Source organism: Panthera onca, chromosome B1, assembly GCF_046562875.1.
Source record: "Panthera onca isolate mPanOnc1 chromosome B1, mPanOnc1 haplotype 2, whole genome shotgun sequence".
Classification (NCBI taxonomy): Eukaryota; Metazoa; Chordata; class Mammalia; order Carnivora; family Felidae; genus Panthera; species Panthera onca.
The window spans coordinates 18,167,806-18,185,111 of record NC_138342.1 but is presented as its reverse complement, the minus strand read 5'-3'; the positions used below and the strand labels follow the sequence as shown (position 1 = coordinate 18,185,111).

Sequence of the window (17,306 nt, the reverse complement as noted above, 5' to 3'; positions counted from 1 at the left end):
GAGCTAATATAAGCAGCTGCTTGAGGACCACTTCACCATGGCCCAGTGGAAAACTTGAGAAGTTCACCTTCTCTCAATTCCAAAAGCTCTCTCATCAACTGAATATTCTAGCATCACTCTCTCCTGAAACAGGTTTTAAAAAAAATCATTACCTCTTCAAACCCATGTTGCTTTATCATACGGTAGCTCTATTCGTAATTTTTGGAGGTACCTCCATACTGTTTTCCGTAATAGCTGAACCAACTTATGTTCCTGTTAACAGTGTACAAGGGTTCCCTTATTTCCACACCCTTGCCAACACTTATCTCTTGTCTTCTTGATGATAGCCAAGAGATATATGCACTCCTATGTTTATTGCAGCATTATTCACAATAACCAAAGATACCGACACAATCTAAGTGCCCACCAACAGATGAATGCATAAAGAGGTTGTGGTGTGTGTGTGTGTGAGCGTGCATACACAATGAAATATTATTCTGCCATGAGAAAAAGGCAAAAGTTGCCATCTGCGACAACAGGGATGGAACTTGAGGGCCGTATGCTAAGTGAAATCAATCAGACAGAGAAAGATAACTACTCATAAAAAACCAATGGAATGGTGGTCACCATTGGCTGGGGGGGTGAGGGAATTGGGGATAAGTTGTTTAAAGGTACAAACTGGAAACTAATAATAAATAAATTCTGGAGAGCTAATAAGGAACATCATAGTGATTGTGGTTAACTATATTGTATTATAAACTTCAAAGCTGCTAAGAAACTAGATCTTAATTGTCCCCACCACAAAAAAAGAAATAATAATTATGTAACATAATAGCTAACACTATGGTGGTTATCTTAGTGCAAAATTTAAATATATCCAATTAGTGTGTTGTACACTTTAAACTTACAAAATGTTATGTGTCAAATATATTTCATTTAAAAATCATTATCAAATCCTTCCTCTTTTTTTTTCACCTTTTTCAAGATTCCATTGAGTCTACTCTTCATATTGGAAAAATTGATTTTCTCCAGGTAAATTTTTCTTTAATTATTTTACAGGTCTCCTTTATAGTCATAAAAATAAAACTGGGCTTCTGTTTGCTGCTACCTTGCACAAAAACTAGTGGACAGATTGACATAAAAAAATGGAGAGGGTAAGTTTGAAATCACCTTAAACGTTGTTTTTAAGTCTTTATAGAAGTCTTAAAATTCACCTGGCCTTAAGTAGTGGGGATCCTTAAGTAATCATACCCCCAGAGCAGTTGGAACTGAATTAAAAAGGAGTGCAGGGGCGCCTGGGTAGCTCAGTCAATTAAGCGTCTGACTTTAGCTCAGGTCAAGATCTCATAGCTAGTGAGTTCGAACCACGTGTGGGGCTCTGTGCTGACACCTTGGAGCCTGAAGCCTGCTTCGGATTCTGTTTCTCCATCTCTCTCTGTCTCTCCCCCGTTCGTGTTCTGTCTCTCTTTCTCTCTCTAGGGAAAAAAAAAAAAGGAGCGCAAAGGAATATCCATCTGTAGGGGCACAGCATACGTACAGAATGCAACTGAAGGGGACGGTGAAGAAGAACTTTGCACATTCTTTGCACGAGGGCAGATTCTCTGATGTGTGATTGAGCTGCTTCTCACATGGGCGACTCCAAGAAACCTACTGCCGTGGAGCAGATGTACCAGGTTCTATGTTTCTACGAGAGTGTGTGTGATACATGGTGTAGATCTCTAATCCTATCAATATGTGCGGCATCCAGATAAGCCTGGCGAAGTAGTCTAACAACCACCGATGTGTGTGTGTGTGTGCGTGTATGTGTGGGTGACTGTGAGCATCACCAAGCTCTATACCAGTCCTGCGGTCACAGCACACGTTCTCGAAAACCCCTAAACTGATCACACCATCATAGCAGTTGAGAAATGTGCAGGAAAATAAAACCGCAGAACCTGGGAATTGCAGATGAAAGCAAGTGGATAAGGAACACCAATCCCGTTTCTTTGCAATGGAGAATACTGAGGTCCAGATTATGGATTTGGGGCCAGAGTGACAGATGTCCTTAAAAGTAAGGTAAATATATCAATATGAGAAAATATCTAATATTTTAAGGTATTCAAAGCATACAGAGACAGAAATCATCTCATTTTATTGCACAGCTGACTTTGGGTTGGCAGAATAGTAATTAGCATTAGTCCCATTTAACAGGTGAGAAAGATGACATTCAGAGTCCTGCTGACATTCAGAGCTGAGCTGCAGGCACACCACAAGAACACAGGACTTAGTCTGTCTTTACTCTCCAAGACCCGCACAGACTTTTTACTCTCTTGTGCTTTCTGTGGAGAATAGAAGGCAAAGGTAAGTGTGCCACTACAGAGAAGTAGGGGAGAAGGTAACAGGGAAAGGTCATTTGGCATGTCTCTGTTTCGGGTAAACTCTGGCTGTCTGAGTTTGTATGTGGTCTGAGTATGAAGGCTGATGGAACACAAACGTACTGGAAATTGTTTTCTTCGTAACTTTTCATATTCCACAAGTCTGCACCCTAGCATACGCTAACAATTCTTGCGCACGGCCTTCAACTCCTGTTCTTTCTTCTCTATTCTGACCTTGACTAGCTGTCATCCAGTTCAGCCAGGAGCAACGGTACCAAGCGAATCTGATATCCGACCACACATGTTTCCAAAATTGTGAGCTCTCTGTGAGCGACGGGAGGAACTGCTTCATCGGGACTAATTGCCAAAGGTTTACTTTGAGAAGCAATAAAGCAGTAGATAGGGAGTGGAAATCTATATGCAGGTACTTGGGTTTCTATTCTGAGCTTGCAATGGATTTTTAATTGGTTAGTTTTGCTAAAAGGTCAATGTATTAACCTTTGAGATCTTTCCTTAATTCTTAAGATTTCTTAAATGCACATTTAGAAACACACAGGTGCTTAACACATTTTGTCCAGTTAAACGGGCCTCTGTGATCTGAAATTGACATAGGCAGGTGGCTGCCAGATCTGCACTACTTCGGGAAATGGATGTATTTCTCCTTTACTGGCTCTCCGTGGGAAGGAGAGGAGGAGAGGGGAGGGAGTATGCTGACAGACAACAGCGGGGTGATTCTGTGCTCAGCATCTTGTCTTGGTGGTATACCCAAGCTGCAAGATTTATAACCTTCTTGTTACAATGCATCAGCTTCAACACTTTCAGTGAAGTCTTCAATAACTTCGATGACATCTTGCTGAGGGGTTTTGTCATTAAAAGCCTAAAGCTGGTCATTAACAAACCTTCTCTGCAATCATCTACTGCTGTGCTAACTCAGGCATGGATCCGACTGGAAAGTTGGGCTGGCTCAGAAACTTTCCAGAAGTCTGCTTTTTTTTTTTTTTTTCCCTCTCTATGGGGTATATTTCTTTAGGGAAAGAAAATACAGTTCTCAATTATTTAATCATTTATTTCTCATTACCCATTGGCTAACTCTTCTCTGACAGACACAACCAAATTCAACAAATGTATACAACACCTACTACATGACAGAAATGGTAGTCAGGGCTGAAGATATAACCACGAAAAAGACACGGCTCCAGTCTCAGGGAGTTCATGGCCCCCTTCAAAAATTAGCCATCATTTACAGAATCCTTTGTAATGGGCCAGACTCTGTATTTAGGCTTTAAAGGCACTACCCTGTTCATTTTGCAGATGTGCTTATTAGCCCCGTTTTAAAGATTAGATAGCTGAGGTGTTGTCTGCTTATGAATTTTCCCCAAATTATTGATTGAGCATGTGAGTGGCAGAACCAGGTTTCGAACCCATGTCCTGCCTGAGTCCCAACAAGTTCATGGACTCCAAACAACAGGATCTGGGCCAAGAAGAAGGCAAAGGCCATGGCATTCCAGGCTGAGGGAAAGATCATGGGCCACGCAAGAGGCAGGCAGGCACATGCTGGGCACATGCTCAGGCATGTGATGAACAGGCAGAACACAGACTCAAATCCCCTTTCAGGAGAACTGAGGTCACGGCTGGAGTATTACTTACTGGGGCCAACCTCCCCTGCTTCACACTCTCGCTCACCTCAGCGGCTTTCAGATTATTGAGGCATCCATTTGTGTGTGTTTACACAGGAACTTAAACTCGCCTGCTGTCCGCTCCGGAACAGCAAGGACTGGTGTACGTTTTACGAATATAACTGACATTCATATGATGTGAGAAAAGCTTAACTCCTTGAAGATGACTGCTTTCCAAACTTACACAAACATCAAGCAACCAGTTGCTTGATGGTCCTTTCTGCTGCCAATGATTTAAGTTTTCCCCTAATCTGACAACCTCTCTGATGGAAATAATGAATAGAGGGAGGCTGTTTCTGCTTTCTACTCCACAGGAGTCAACTGTAAATAGCCAGAGGCCCAAAGCTACAAGACTGACTCAGAGGTTCCCCCCAAAAAATGATGGAGAAACCTGTAGACATGGGGGAATATTCTGCTATAACTTAATTACTTGGAGGGAAATTTGAAAAAAAGCCTTGGGATGACATTTTTTAAATAAAAAGTTAAAAAAACTTGGGGTGATAAATATATTCTTAAGAGTACATATTTCGGGGCTCCTGGGTGGCTCAGTGGGTTGAACATCTGACTTCAGCTCAGGTCATGATCTCCCAGTTCATGAGTTTGAGCCTGGGGTCAGACTCTGTGCCAACAGCTCAGGGCTTAGAGCCTGGAGCTTGCTTCAGATTCTGTGTTTCCCCCTCTCTCTGCCCCTCTCCCACTGGTGCTCTGTCTCTTTCTCAAAAATAAATAAACATTTAAAAAAAAATTAAAAAGAGTACACATTTTCTAATAATAATAATTATTACCATCGATTGAGAGCCTACTGTGCACCAGCAGTTGCTGGTTGGGGGTGATTACACAATAGCTCATTAAATGGAACCTTTACAACAACCCCGGTCAAGGAAAGTGTTAATCCATTTGTATAGGTGAACAAACTAAGGATTTGGGAGGCTGAACAATTTGCCAAGGGCCCCTCATTGAATAATTTGCAGAACTGAAATGTAAGCCTAGTTACAGGTTATTGCAAGTTTTTTGTGTCTCTACTGTGTTGCTTTTATCTATATCTATGTTAATGAAAAACAATCTATTTAAAGGCATTTAAATAATGCAATGATTAAAAAAGCATTAGCTGATTTCCCTCTCTTTTTTTTTTCTTGAAATGACATCCCCCGCCCGCCCCGCCCCCTGCCGCCCTTTCCCAAAAGGAAACAGAAACATTAGCTTACTTTTTACTGCTCAATTAATTGCTGTGGGATTTTACCTGAAGAGATCAGAAAGACCTCCAGGCAGATATCATTGATCCAACTATAGTGTCATTATGTGCCTGTCCGTATGTGTGATGTTAGAGAGAAGGCTTTGTTTGTGGGGATCACAAAGCCATCATCCATCCGACTCTGCGGGTTCTGGCGGGCCCTCACCTGCAGCGCTTCCCACGAATGTCTTCCTTGGCCTGTTATTAGTTTTAATTGCTCACAGGGCGTTCTTACTAGTAAAGTTCTTGCCAGTCAAGATCATCAGCACCACCTCAAAGGAGTCTCAGGAAATCAATTAGTAAATTAGGCTCTAGTCCCCTGAGGAGAGGCAGGATAGGGAGTGTCGAAGCTTTGTCCAAGGTCACAGGACCAATTGGCCCCTGCAGACGCAGCAGGAAGCAAATTTATTCAAGTCCAGAGTACCAAAGTAAGGAAAAGGTTCTGTGTGGTAGGACAAGTAATCACTCTGAGTCAGAAAACCCTGGACTCACAGGTCTTATCAAACACCAAAATAGTAGTAGTGGTAATAATAATGCACACATTCCGCTTGGTTCTAGGAGATAGGACTTAGTAACCGTGATCTTGAGCAAATGACTTAGCCTCTTTGAATCTCACTTTTCTCATCTGTAAAATAGGAGCAATGACCTCATCTCACTGTTTTGAAAATGAAGTAATATGATGGTATCAGCGAAGATTCTTTTTGTTCCAAGTGATGGAAACCCAGTCAGATTCAGATGAAGCAGAAAGAGCACTTAATTATAAGTAAAAGTAATGTCTCTCAAGAACACGCACGCAGCTGGGTCTGAGGAAAAACTGGAATTAGAGGCTCCATTTCTAAGTGCCACCCTGAAGCCCTTCCTATTTCTTGTCTCCACGTCCCTGCAGCCCCCCTTTATATTACTGCTTAGCGTCCACGGCAGGACATAGCCAACAGCCCACAAAGGTACATCCCCCTGCCAAGTTAGGCTAAGAGACAAGGTGACTGGCACAAATTCTAAACCTCAGGGAAGAACTGGGATTGGCCCAGCTCATGCCATGTACCTGCATTCAGACCAATCAATTATATATTAACAAGGAGCAGGATTGTATTCTACCTACATGGCTATCCCTGGGGTAAGCCTGAAGATGAGAGGAGATGGGTATTTCATAGAAGAAAAGGGATTAATTACTAGAAAAGAGTTTCTCCACAGATTAAATAAACAGTGTCCACTACAACAATATATAAGAAATAGCTATCACTATACTCACTCCAGTATAAATATGCTTGTCTTTTTTTTGTTGATAAGTAGATTTCTGCATATTTGAAAGACCACATTTTTTTAAAAGCAAAAAATTATAATATGTATTAATGACAATGAATATAGATCATCTAATGTTAAAAAATCAGAAAAGAACATAATACTGTGAACAGTTAATGTTTTAAGTGTATAATATTTTTTTCCATATGTTTAAAGACACAATTGAAATTCTACAAGTAGAAAAACAGAATTTTGTTTCTAGTCCTATTCTCCTCTCTTGCCCCTGAGAAATCCAAATCTCTTCACATTTTCCACTCTCACCTTCAGTTACTTTTCTGTCTTTAAGTTGTCTTTGTTTGTGGGTCTACCAGCGAATTTTTACTGTTAAGGATCTAACTGTATTAAAGTACTTGAAACTATTTCAAACAGCAATGAAATGTCCTTATATGTTAGCACTAAACAGAGCACCAAGCTGAAAATGAAGAAAGCCAATTTCTATTTTTCTCTCTTTTCCCAGGAAACACAGAACAATTTTGGACAAGTCATTTGTGGTCCTTATATCATCCATAAATCTGCCTGCCGGTAACCAGCTTACTTTCCTCCTAGGATGAAGCTGGGAACATCAATGGATTAACTATGAATAGGGTCATTTACAGGGAGAAAGAGAGTGGAATCTCAGAAAACTGGACATTTCCTTTTTATTTTATCAGGAAGTGAATTCCTACCTAGAGAATGAATCTGTTTTGCATGTAATACAAAAGAATTATTTCACTTGGATCAAACCGTAGGAATCCAATTGCCCTCTGCCAATAAATTCCAAGCCAGAGTGAGGGATTGAGTACCATATATTTTAGGTTTTGGAAAGAGACCATTTTGTGTCACTTTCCAGAATTCCTTCTGGCTGATTTCAGTATATTACTGATTAATTTGGAAAGAATAATTTTAGGACCTTTCAAATAGAATGATGAGAGAGAAGTGTACCAATCATGGTAAAAAAGGAAATTGAAAGTCTCGTTTTACATTGGATTTTGTTTCTGTGATAGGATTCCTTTATAGGGAGGAGAAATTAAATTTACAAAGCAACAGTGTTCCAAGTAGAAGCTGAAATGGGGAAATTAACTGGTGTAGAAATGTGTGTTACCAGTTAAAGATGATTCCTTCACATTTGTTTTCAAATGTGAAAAGAATGCCATGGGGGGAAGAGCATTTGCCAGAATAATAGTATTGTCTTGAAATAAAAGTCACAGATTCTATATGACAAAAAGCTGTTCCTAAATGGAGCTGTTTGGTTACAAATGAAACACACAGTGCTGGAAGACTCATTTTAGACTAAGACTCATCGAAGGCCATTCTAAAGTTTATTGCATAAATGCTTAATTTTGGTCCTTTACAAATTCCGTCAGTTCATTTCTTGGTAGTTAGGATGTTGAAATATGCACATAGGCATGCTGTAGTTGGTCAGTACTAATCTGTTTGTAATAACTAATGTTCTCTTCGAACAGACACCACCCCCTCTGTTCATATCACCTTCACCCAGGAGTCACAAAATGCTGAAGACAGTCGCTTTTACTTGATTAAATTTTGAAAGGTTGAAGCTAGGCCAAAATTCTCACCTTCCTCTTTCCTAAATACTTTTTCTCCTCTCTCTTAATTACGTGGCTTTACACTGATTTACATGAATTTCGGCTTTCAAAATCATTGGTCTTTGCTGAATGCAAATAGGCACGTGGGAAAATTATATTAAGTTTGCACAATTGATCTTTCATCATTTCAAATGGTACCTTTGAACAGTTCCTGAAATGTCTGTCTGAAATACTCCCAGCGCTGAGTGTCATCAAGAGATGCAGGGTCACCCTGGGGAAGCCCGTTCTCAGTGATGTAAATTACAGGGTTATTATACGTATCCTGGAACAAGAGAGCAGAAGTTTTATTCCAAACAGATGTAAAAAAAAAAAAAAGACTCATAAAATCAGGTGCATTACTCTCTATCTTCTCTAAGCTACAACCCAAAACTAGTTTTCATCAAATTGCACTGACCCTATTAACTTAATTTTCCACGCACTGACCTTTTATGACTAACAATGGGAAAGCAAAACTGTGCAAATGTCCATGAAGACAGTCAAATGACTCTTATCGTAATGAGAAGACAGAAATATCCTTCTTCCATCAGCATCTGCTGATTGTCACTACTCCTTAACCCCTTGGTCCCACCAACAGCTACACTCTCTATCTCCCCACAGCAAGGGTCCTAAAAATCATTAACTTAAATTTTTAATTTCAGCTACCTGGACACTATCCAGCATAACGGAGGCCAAAAAAGGATCCAGTTATTTCAGCCTTTAATGTGCCTTTTGATAATCACAGTTGTGACATCAGCCTGAAAAATATTTCCAAGCAACTTCTTTGACCCCAACTGACTTTAACAAAGAATCCCAACTTTGACCTTGTTTTGAAGCCCCTTATCAGCCAGTTATCCTTCACCAACTTAAATCCTAATCTCTCTTCCCAAGCCAATATATAAGCTACTGTCTAAAATCATTCTTTTTCCAAGTTCTTATATATATACACGTCTGTCTGTCTTTCCATTTCCACACATTTGGGTGTACATGAACACAAACGTGTTTTACCTTAATATATTTCAGTAGTTTACGTATTCCCCATGGCACCACATAGACCCAATCCAACCTTTTCCAAGATGGGTCTGGAAAAACTTGAAGCTCCACATCCTGAAGAAAACCCACTTCTTCTTTCTTGTTCTCCTGGTACTTGACCAAACGACTTGTATAATATTGCACAGCGAAGAAATCAGCTGTGCCTTTAATCATTCTCTTCTCTTCTTCTGTAAATTCTGGAAGCCTTGATGATGGATAGCCTTGCTTTTTACTCATGAAGGCAATCTGGGACTTGACAACTTCTGGATAATCACCGTCAATAAATATGGGTTTAGCAAAGAAATCCAAGCAGAAAGCAATGGCTCTTTTAGCAGCTTCCTGGTCGGACACTGAGTTGGTATCTGCTGGTTCTGCCCAGCCAGCAAAAATTGCTAGGGACACCATGCCCTTCTGTTCTTTTCGGAATAAAGAATCGTAGCTGTGCCAGGATCTGGCGTGAGCTTTGATCAAATTATGAGCTGCCTGATAACCTCCAGTTCCAAAGTGAGGTACACCAGGAGGAAATACACCGAGATCATATGCCATGATGGCAAGAATATTAGGCTCATTTATGGTGATCCACTGCTTGACTCGATCTCCAAACGTACTGAAGCAAAACCGGGCGTATTTGTCAAAGGATTCGATGATTGCCTCTGACAACCAACCTCCTTTGTCTTCTAAGGCCTGAGGCAAGTCAAAGTGGTAGAGTGTCACTATGGGTATGACCCCATTAGTTAACAAATCATCAATGATCTTGTTGTAATAGTCTATTCCTAGGAAAGAAAAAAGAAGAACGTATGAGAAGTAAAGTTATTTTTAGAACATTGACCATAAGTAGCGATCCGGAGAGGATTGGGAATAATTTCCTAAGTAACTTTTATTCCAAATAAGGTTTGTTACTTCCTGCATATAATCAAGTAAAGGCTGGGAGGAAGAAACATGAAGAATTCCAAGGAAGAATGGCTGAGCAGAGGGTTGGGGATGTGACGGAAGATGTGGAAGATGTATGTTCTGACAGGAATACATTTGGGCAAGTTGCTACCACATAACTTTGTGTTATTATCACATGTATTGAAATTATTTTATTTGCATGCTTGATTTCTAACCCCACTAGAATACAAGCCTCATAATAGCTGGGGTCTTATCTAAGTCACCTCTGGATCCCCCAAATCCTGGAACAATACCAGAAAGTCAGTAGATAGATGCTCAATAAATAGTTGTTGAATGAATGAATAGTTCTCAATGGTATTAAATATAAAGTAAAGGAACTGATCTAGATGACTGTCTCAGTTCTTCTCCAGATATAGCGGTCTTATCTAAAAAGGAGACCCACTGAACATGAAAAAGAGGTCCCAGAATGTGGGTTACAAGGGCAGTTAGCCAGAGCCTTGGCATATTAAGGAATATGGTTGAGAACTTTGCTCTAGGATTCTGACATAGTCCATGAGATACCTAGCCACCTCTGGCTCTCAGCTAATTCTCCAGCATTGCATGTGGTGGAGGGGGGAGAGCTTTTAGTATTGTGGCAGAGTTCAGAAGAATGTTATTAAGTTGGAGATGCTCTGTCTCAGAAACCAATGCCAAGAAGATGTTGCATCCAACCTAATAAGGACTCTTAACTGGAAGAGACTTTCTTAGGACAGATTGATATTAGTGCTTCGTGTTATTTTATGTCTAAGATTGTGGAAGAAACCTAAGCTCAGAAGAGAGAAGCTGTCCTGCTTTTCTGGATAATAACTAAATTCCTATGTAGAATTGTATTGCACTCAAAGTTTGTTCAGAAGTAGGGTCCTTTTTTCTCTGTTTTTTTTTTTAACTTCATATCCTCTGATTAAAAAATAATTTAGGCTTTTCAGGGTGCCTGGGTGGCTCAGTTGGTTAAACAAATGACTTCAGCTCAGGTCAGGATCTCACAGTTCATGGGTTTGAGCCCCATGTCAGACTCCATGCTGACAGCTCAGAGCCTGGAGTCTGCTTTGGATTCTGTTTCTCCCTCTCTCTCTCTCTCTCTCTCTCAAAAATAAATAAACATTAAAAAATAATTTAGGCTTCATACACAGAAATAAACTCAAAATGGATGAAAGACCTAAATGTAAGACAGAAAGCCATCAAAATCCTTGAGGAGAAAGCAGGCAAAAACCTCTTTGACCTTAGCCGCAGCAACTTCTTACTCAACACATCTTTGGAGGCAAGGGAAACAAAAGCAAAAATGAACTACTGGGACCTCATCAAAATAAAAAGCTTGTGCAAAGCGAAGGAAACAATCAGCAAAACTAAAAGGCAACTGACAGAATGAGAGAAGATATTAGCAAATGACATATCAGATAAAGGGTTAGTATCCAAAATCTATAAAGAACTTATCAAACTCAATACCCAAAAAACAAATAATCCAGTGAAGAAATGGGCAAAAGACATGAATAGACACTTCTCCAAAGAAGACATCCAGATGGCCAACCGACACATGAAAAAATGCTCAACATCACTCATCATCAGGGAAATACAAATCAAAACCACAAAGAGATACCACCTCACACCTGTCAGAATGGCTAACGTTAACAACTCAGGCAACAACAGATGTTGGCAGGGATGCAGAGAAAGAGGATCTCTTTTGTATTGTTGGTGGCAATGCAAGCTGGTGCAGCCACTCTGGAGGTTCTTCAAAAAACTAAAAACAGAACTACCCTACAACCCAGCAATTGCACTACTAGGCATTTACCCAAGGGATACAGGTGTGCTACTTCAAAGGGACACATGCACCCCCATGTTTATAGCAGCACTGTCAACAATAGCCAAAGTATGGAAAGAGCCCAAATGTCCATCGATGGACGAATGGATAAAGAAGATGTGGTATATATGTACAATGACGTATTATTCGGCAATCAAAAAGAATGAAATCTTGCCATTTGCAACTACGTGGATGAAACTGGAGGGTATCATGCTAAGTGAAATTAGTCAGAGAAGGATAAATATCATATGACTTCACTCATATGAGGACTTTAAGAGACAAAACAGATGAACATAAGGGAAGGGAAATAAAAATAATATAAAAATAGGGAAGGGGACAAAACAGAAAAGACTCATAAATATGGAGAACAAGCTGAGGTTTACTGGAGGGGTTGTGGGAGGGGGGATGGGCTAAATGGGTAAGGGGCACTAAGGAATCTACTCCTGAAATCATTGTTGCACTATCTGCTAACTAATTTGGATGTAAATTTTAAAAAAAATAAAATTAAAACAACTTTGTGGGCATCATAAAAAAATAATAATTTAGGCTTCTGAATTTGTTTTATTCAATCATTAATTTCTTCATCCCTCAAATACACATGTATAGAAAAGCTACTGTATGCTGGACTTATAAACATATGTAAGATAAATACTGTCCTTGACCTAAGGAAGCTCCAATTTTAGTAGGACTACAGATAAATTCACAAACAATCATAATGCAGTATTCCTGGTAAAGATAAAGTATAGAATACTATTTAAGTATATGGTAAGGAGTACCCATTCCTAACTAAGGACATTTGAAAATCTATTTTGAAAGCAATATAACATCATGATTCCAAAAGTGAACTATGGCAGCCAGCCACCTAAATTCTACCCCATTCCTTCACCTACTTCAGTGACCTTAGGCAAGTTACTTTATCTCTCTGAATTATCTTTCCCTGTCTGTAAAATGTGGATGATAATAGAAACATACTTCAATAATTTACTGCCAAGAGTTTAATGAGTTGATAAATTGAACATCATTAGAAAGTTCTTGGCATAAGGTAAGGGGCTTAGTACAAGTTAGCCATCATTTTAATAATTATTATTGTTGTTATTGTTGTCACTAGTGACATCTAAGTTGATACTCAAATGATGAATATAAATCACTCATATAAGGCAAGGAAGAATGAGTGACCCAAGAAGAGAAAAAAGGGAAACAAATATGTGAAAGAGTAAGGGAGGTGTGGAAATAAACAAAGACCACCAAATATGAACAAAGAGTTTATTTATTCAGAGCTTGCTGTAGCGAGGGAATCAGCCATCATCACTTGCATTTGACAGATACTCAAAGTCTGTCAGGAAAGAGAGGAAGCTTTATAGTGAGAAAAAGGAGGGGAAGGAGAAGACTTCAGTTACAAGCTGATTGGAGATTGTTGGCACAGGGAGGCTGGAGGTGGGCTAAATAGAAGCAGGGCATCCTAAGCAATTGGTCTGGGACACATATGTGACTTTCTCTGGCTGGTGCTAAGTTGGAAGCAGGGGGAAGGGGAACAAACATACATAACGAAAAAAAAAAAAAACAAACCAGAGAAGTTGGCAGATGTTGATCTAGTTCTGACTATTCTGGGCCAATTGCTACAGAGGTTGTGTTTGGCTTCCTGGGTTTCTTTTGTAGATCAGAGTTTTAGTACCATATATGGACTAGCCAGTCTTCATTTGTAAACTGTATTTTAGCCTAGTGTGGCTCTTTCTGGGAACTGTAAGTCCAGGATAATGATAATGTATAGCTGAGGAGAGAAAGCACAAGAATGGTGAGAGGTAAGCAAGCCAAATAACGCAAGATCATGTGTTGTCTGTCTGTCTGTCTGTCTGTAAGAGTGGATATTTTTAACAACAGCTCTCTTGTTTTGCAAACCAGAACATAATGTGAATCATGCATAACAACTCCATACTTGGAAGACCCTTACATATGCCATTACTCACTTGGCAGATAGGATACCTCAATCTATGCCCTAATCCATGCCCTATGTCCATGCCCTAATCCATGAAACATGTGAATAAGTTACTTTACATAGAAAAAAGAATTTGCTGATGTCATTAAGGTTAAAAATCTTGAGATGGGGAGATTTCTCTAGATGGTTCAGGTGGGCCCAATCTAACCACATGAGTCCTTAGAAGTGAAAGAGTAGAGCAGAGGAGTGGGTCGGAATGATGAACAACAGAAGAGGCCAGAGAGGTGGCAGCATAAGAAGCACTGAACCCACTATTGTCAGCTTTGAATGTGGAAGAAGGGAGCCACCTGCCAAGGAATGCAGGTGGCTTCTAGAAACGGAAAATGGCCCCCAGTTGATAATCATCAAGGAAATGAGGCCTTCAGTCCTACTACCATAAGAAACTGAAACAAGCCAAGAAACAGACTTTGGAAAGAAATGCAACCCTGTAGGCACTTTGGTTTTAGCCTACAGAGACCCATGTCAGACTTCTGACCTCCATAACTCTAAAGTAATAAATTTGTGCTTTTTAATTGAAATATACTTGATATACAATTTTATATTATTTTCAAGTGTAAAACTTATGCTATTTTTAAGCAGCTAAGCTTGTGATAATTTGTTGCAGCAGCAATAGAAAACTAATACATTCACCAAATGTTATAAAGTTTTTCTTTTCTCTCACAATGAAAGATCATTCCACCGTCCCATCTCAGGGCCTCTGCAAGCCCACATGTCCTCATTTGTAAAACGCAATATTCAACGATGGTATAATGGAATCAGTTTGGAATTGATATGTGTGAAGGTTTTCATAGACAACTCCTTCCATTGGCTCTGAATATAAAAATAACATCAGTTTTCATTTATTGCATTCATACTATATGTGCCATTTCATTTAATCCTAGCCCTAAGCCCAAGAGGTGGGCTTTTTTTTTTTTTAAGTTTATTTATTTATTCTGAGAGAGAAAGAAAGCATGAGCACGGAAGGGGCAGAAGAGGGGGTGGGTAGAGGAGGAGGGGGAGGAGGAGAGACAGAGAATCCCAAGCAGGCTCCACACTATCAGTGTGGATCCCGATGTGGGGCTCGAACCCATAAACCATGAGATCATGACCTGAGCCAAAGTCAGACGCTTAATCAACTGAGCCACCCAGGTGCACCAAGAGGTAGATATTTTTTATCCTCATTAAGCATCTAAGGAAACCTTTTCTCTTCAGAGACAGCAAGTACCAGACTTAAGTAATAATGTCATATGGCACAGCCAACATTTAAACCCAGTCTGCCTCACTACAAAGACTGAACCAGTTCATGGGGCGCCTGGGTGGCGCAGTCGGTTAAGCGTCCGACTTCAGCCAGGTCACGATCTCGCGGTCCGTGAGTTCGAGCCCCGCGTCAGGCTCTGGGCTGATGGCTCGGAGCCTGGAGCCTGTTTCCGATTCTGTGTCTCCCTCTCTCTCTGCCCCTCCCCCGTTCATGCTCTGTCTCTCTCTGTCCCAAAAATAAATAAAAAACGTTGGGAAAAAATTTAAAAAAGACTGAACCAGTTCTACCATGACATTCCGTTTCTCACGTTTACTGTTTCAGAACCAGAAACATGGTGACAATGTTTTCCTGGTCTTCACAATCACCTATTTTGGAGCTGATTCATAATATTAGATCCTTTTTTTTTCATTTTTGGAGGAATCAGTGATTTATCCCTTGTAAGCATCATTAGATGTGGTACAATCATTAATGATGGCAATCAGTGTAGTTCAAACAACATGATAATCTTCGGTTTAATTGAAGATTTAAAAAAATTTTAAATAAGATTTTTTTTCTCACTCATCAGCCTGACAGAGCAACAAAGCATTTCATAATTAATATTTATCCCAGAATTGAGTACTTTTGGTTTATACAGAGCACTTTTGGTTTGGTGTTGTAATGCAATTTTCCCATGGGGCAGTGAAGTGACGTTTGTAAGAGCAGAAGAACTCCAGAGTCAAACAGTTGAGCTGAAGAATCATGGACAAATCATTTGGCCTACGTACATCCAAGTTTCCTCATCTGTAAAAATATTATGGTATATTATAAGTGCCACCTCATGACTGTTTTGAGTATCAAATGAGACCAAATCATGAAAGGATTCTTTAGCTTTTATAAGAAATTCAGTCGGACAAATGTGTATTTTTAAATGATCATCTGTTACCAATAAGACCTTGAAACTTTGAGAGGCTATTTGGACTCTATTCTGCTCCTGGATATTTAGGACATAATTTTTTTAAATATATAATTTTTTTCTACTGTTTATTTTTTAGAGAGACAGGGTGCAAGTGGGGGAGGGGCAGAGAGAGAAGGAGAGAATTCAAAGCAAGATCCAGGCTCCGAGCTGTCAGCACAGAGCCCAACGAGGGGCTCAAACCCATGAACCAAACTGTGAAATCATGACCTGAGCCAAAGTCGATCGCTTCACCGACTGAGCCACCCAGGCGCCCAGGACATAACTGATTATTTTAAGTATTTAAACTTCCATAGCCTTCTTTCATACTTAACTACCATTTTCTCTGATATAATTAAGCCCATTTCTTCTTATTTGATCTTTGGAAATATAAAGCAAATTTGAGTTAAATGTCTTTTGGATATAGGGGAAAGCAACCCACTTCAGATTAACTCAAATATAAAGGTAGCATGAGGGGCAGGTGGCTGTTTGGTGTAGGAAGCCTGGGCATTATTTGATATGATAGAGAGCTATCAGATTCCCAGTCACACAAAATTACAACTGAAACTCAAGGGAATTGAAGCTGGGAGCTGAGAACGTCTTTGCCTCTCAAGAAAGACTGGTCTCACCCACGCAGTTTCACTCAACACATGTTTTCTTTATGCACCAAATTTGCTATGGTCTCAAAATGGCCATCCCATCTGCCAAAGCTATCTTATAGTCCTGGTTCCAGCACCAACCAACTCATATTCTCAACTTCTCAACTCCAAACATCTCTGAGAGGGGAAGACAACTGGGCAAGATTCTCTTTTTCCATGAGGTTATACCATATTATGTCACAGGGGAAAAAGGTCTTTCCCTTGTCCACTCAGCTATGGCCAGGAGTGGAGCAGGTCTATGTAGAACAAAGAAATGGGGAAATTCTCTCAGAAGAGGATGTGGCTAGGACTTGCAAAGATGATGTGTCAATGCAGAAAATAACTGACCTGGAATCCCCCTAGCCAAACTATAAATATCTTAATGTAGAATTAATTTTGTTCAAGTGCCTAACATGCATCACACATGAAAACTAGGTTCATTCCCTTCTAGACTCACACCACCAATTAATTTCTTTGCTTGCCCTATGTTCTCTTATCACAGTGCCTGCATTTGCTTCCTATTGCTGCTATAAAAAATTACCATAAATGTAGTGGCTTAAACCAACACAAATTTATTATCTTACAGTTCTGGGCATCAGATACTCAAAAAGATTCTCACTGAACTAAAATCAAAATGTCAGCAAGGCTAAGT

General features: G+C 39.8%; 1 protein-coding gene across 5 annotated transcripts in view; it reads right to left on the bottom strand.

Moving 5' to 3' along the window:
• The window catches only part of LOC132692663 (cytosolic beta-glucosidase), a 236,060-nt gene that overhangs the window by 146,413 nt on the left and 72,341 nt on the right, over window positions 1-17,306 (bottom strand). For all 5 annotated transcript variants that reach the window (XR_013555333.2, XM_060655334.3, XM_060655330.3 and 2 more), the window contains exons 3-4: window positions 9,107-9,903; window positions 8,261-8,384 (exon numbers count right to left, since the gene is read on the bottom strand). Coding sequence is in view for 4 of the 5 variants with exons in the window: in XM_060655334.3 (XP_060511317.1) it covers window positions 8,261-8,384; window positions 9,107-9,903 (921 nt within the window). In the remaining variant the exon portion in view is untranslated. The remainder of the gene's footprint in view (window positions 1-8,260; window positions 8,385-9,106; window positions 9,904-17,306) is intronic.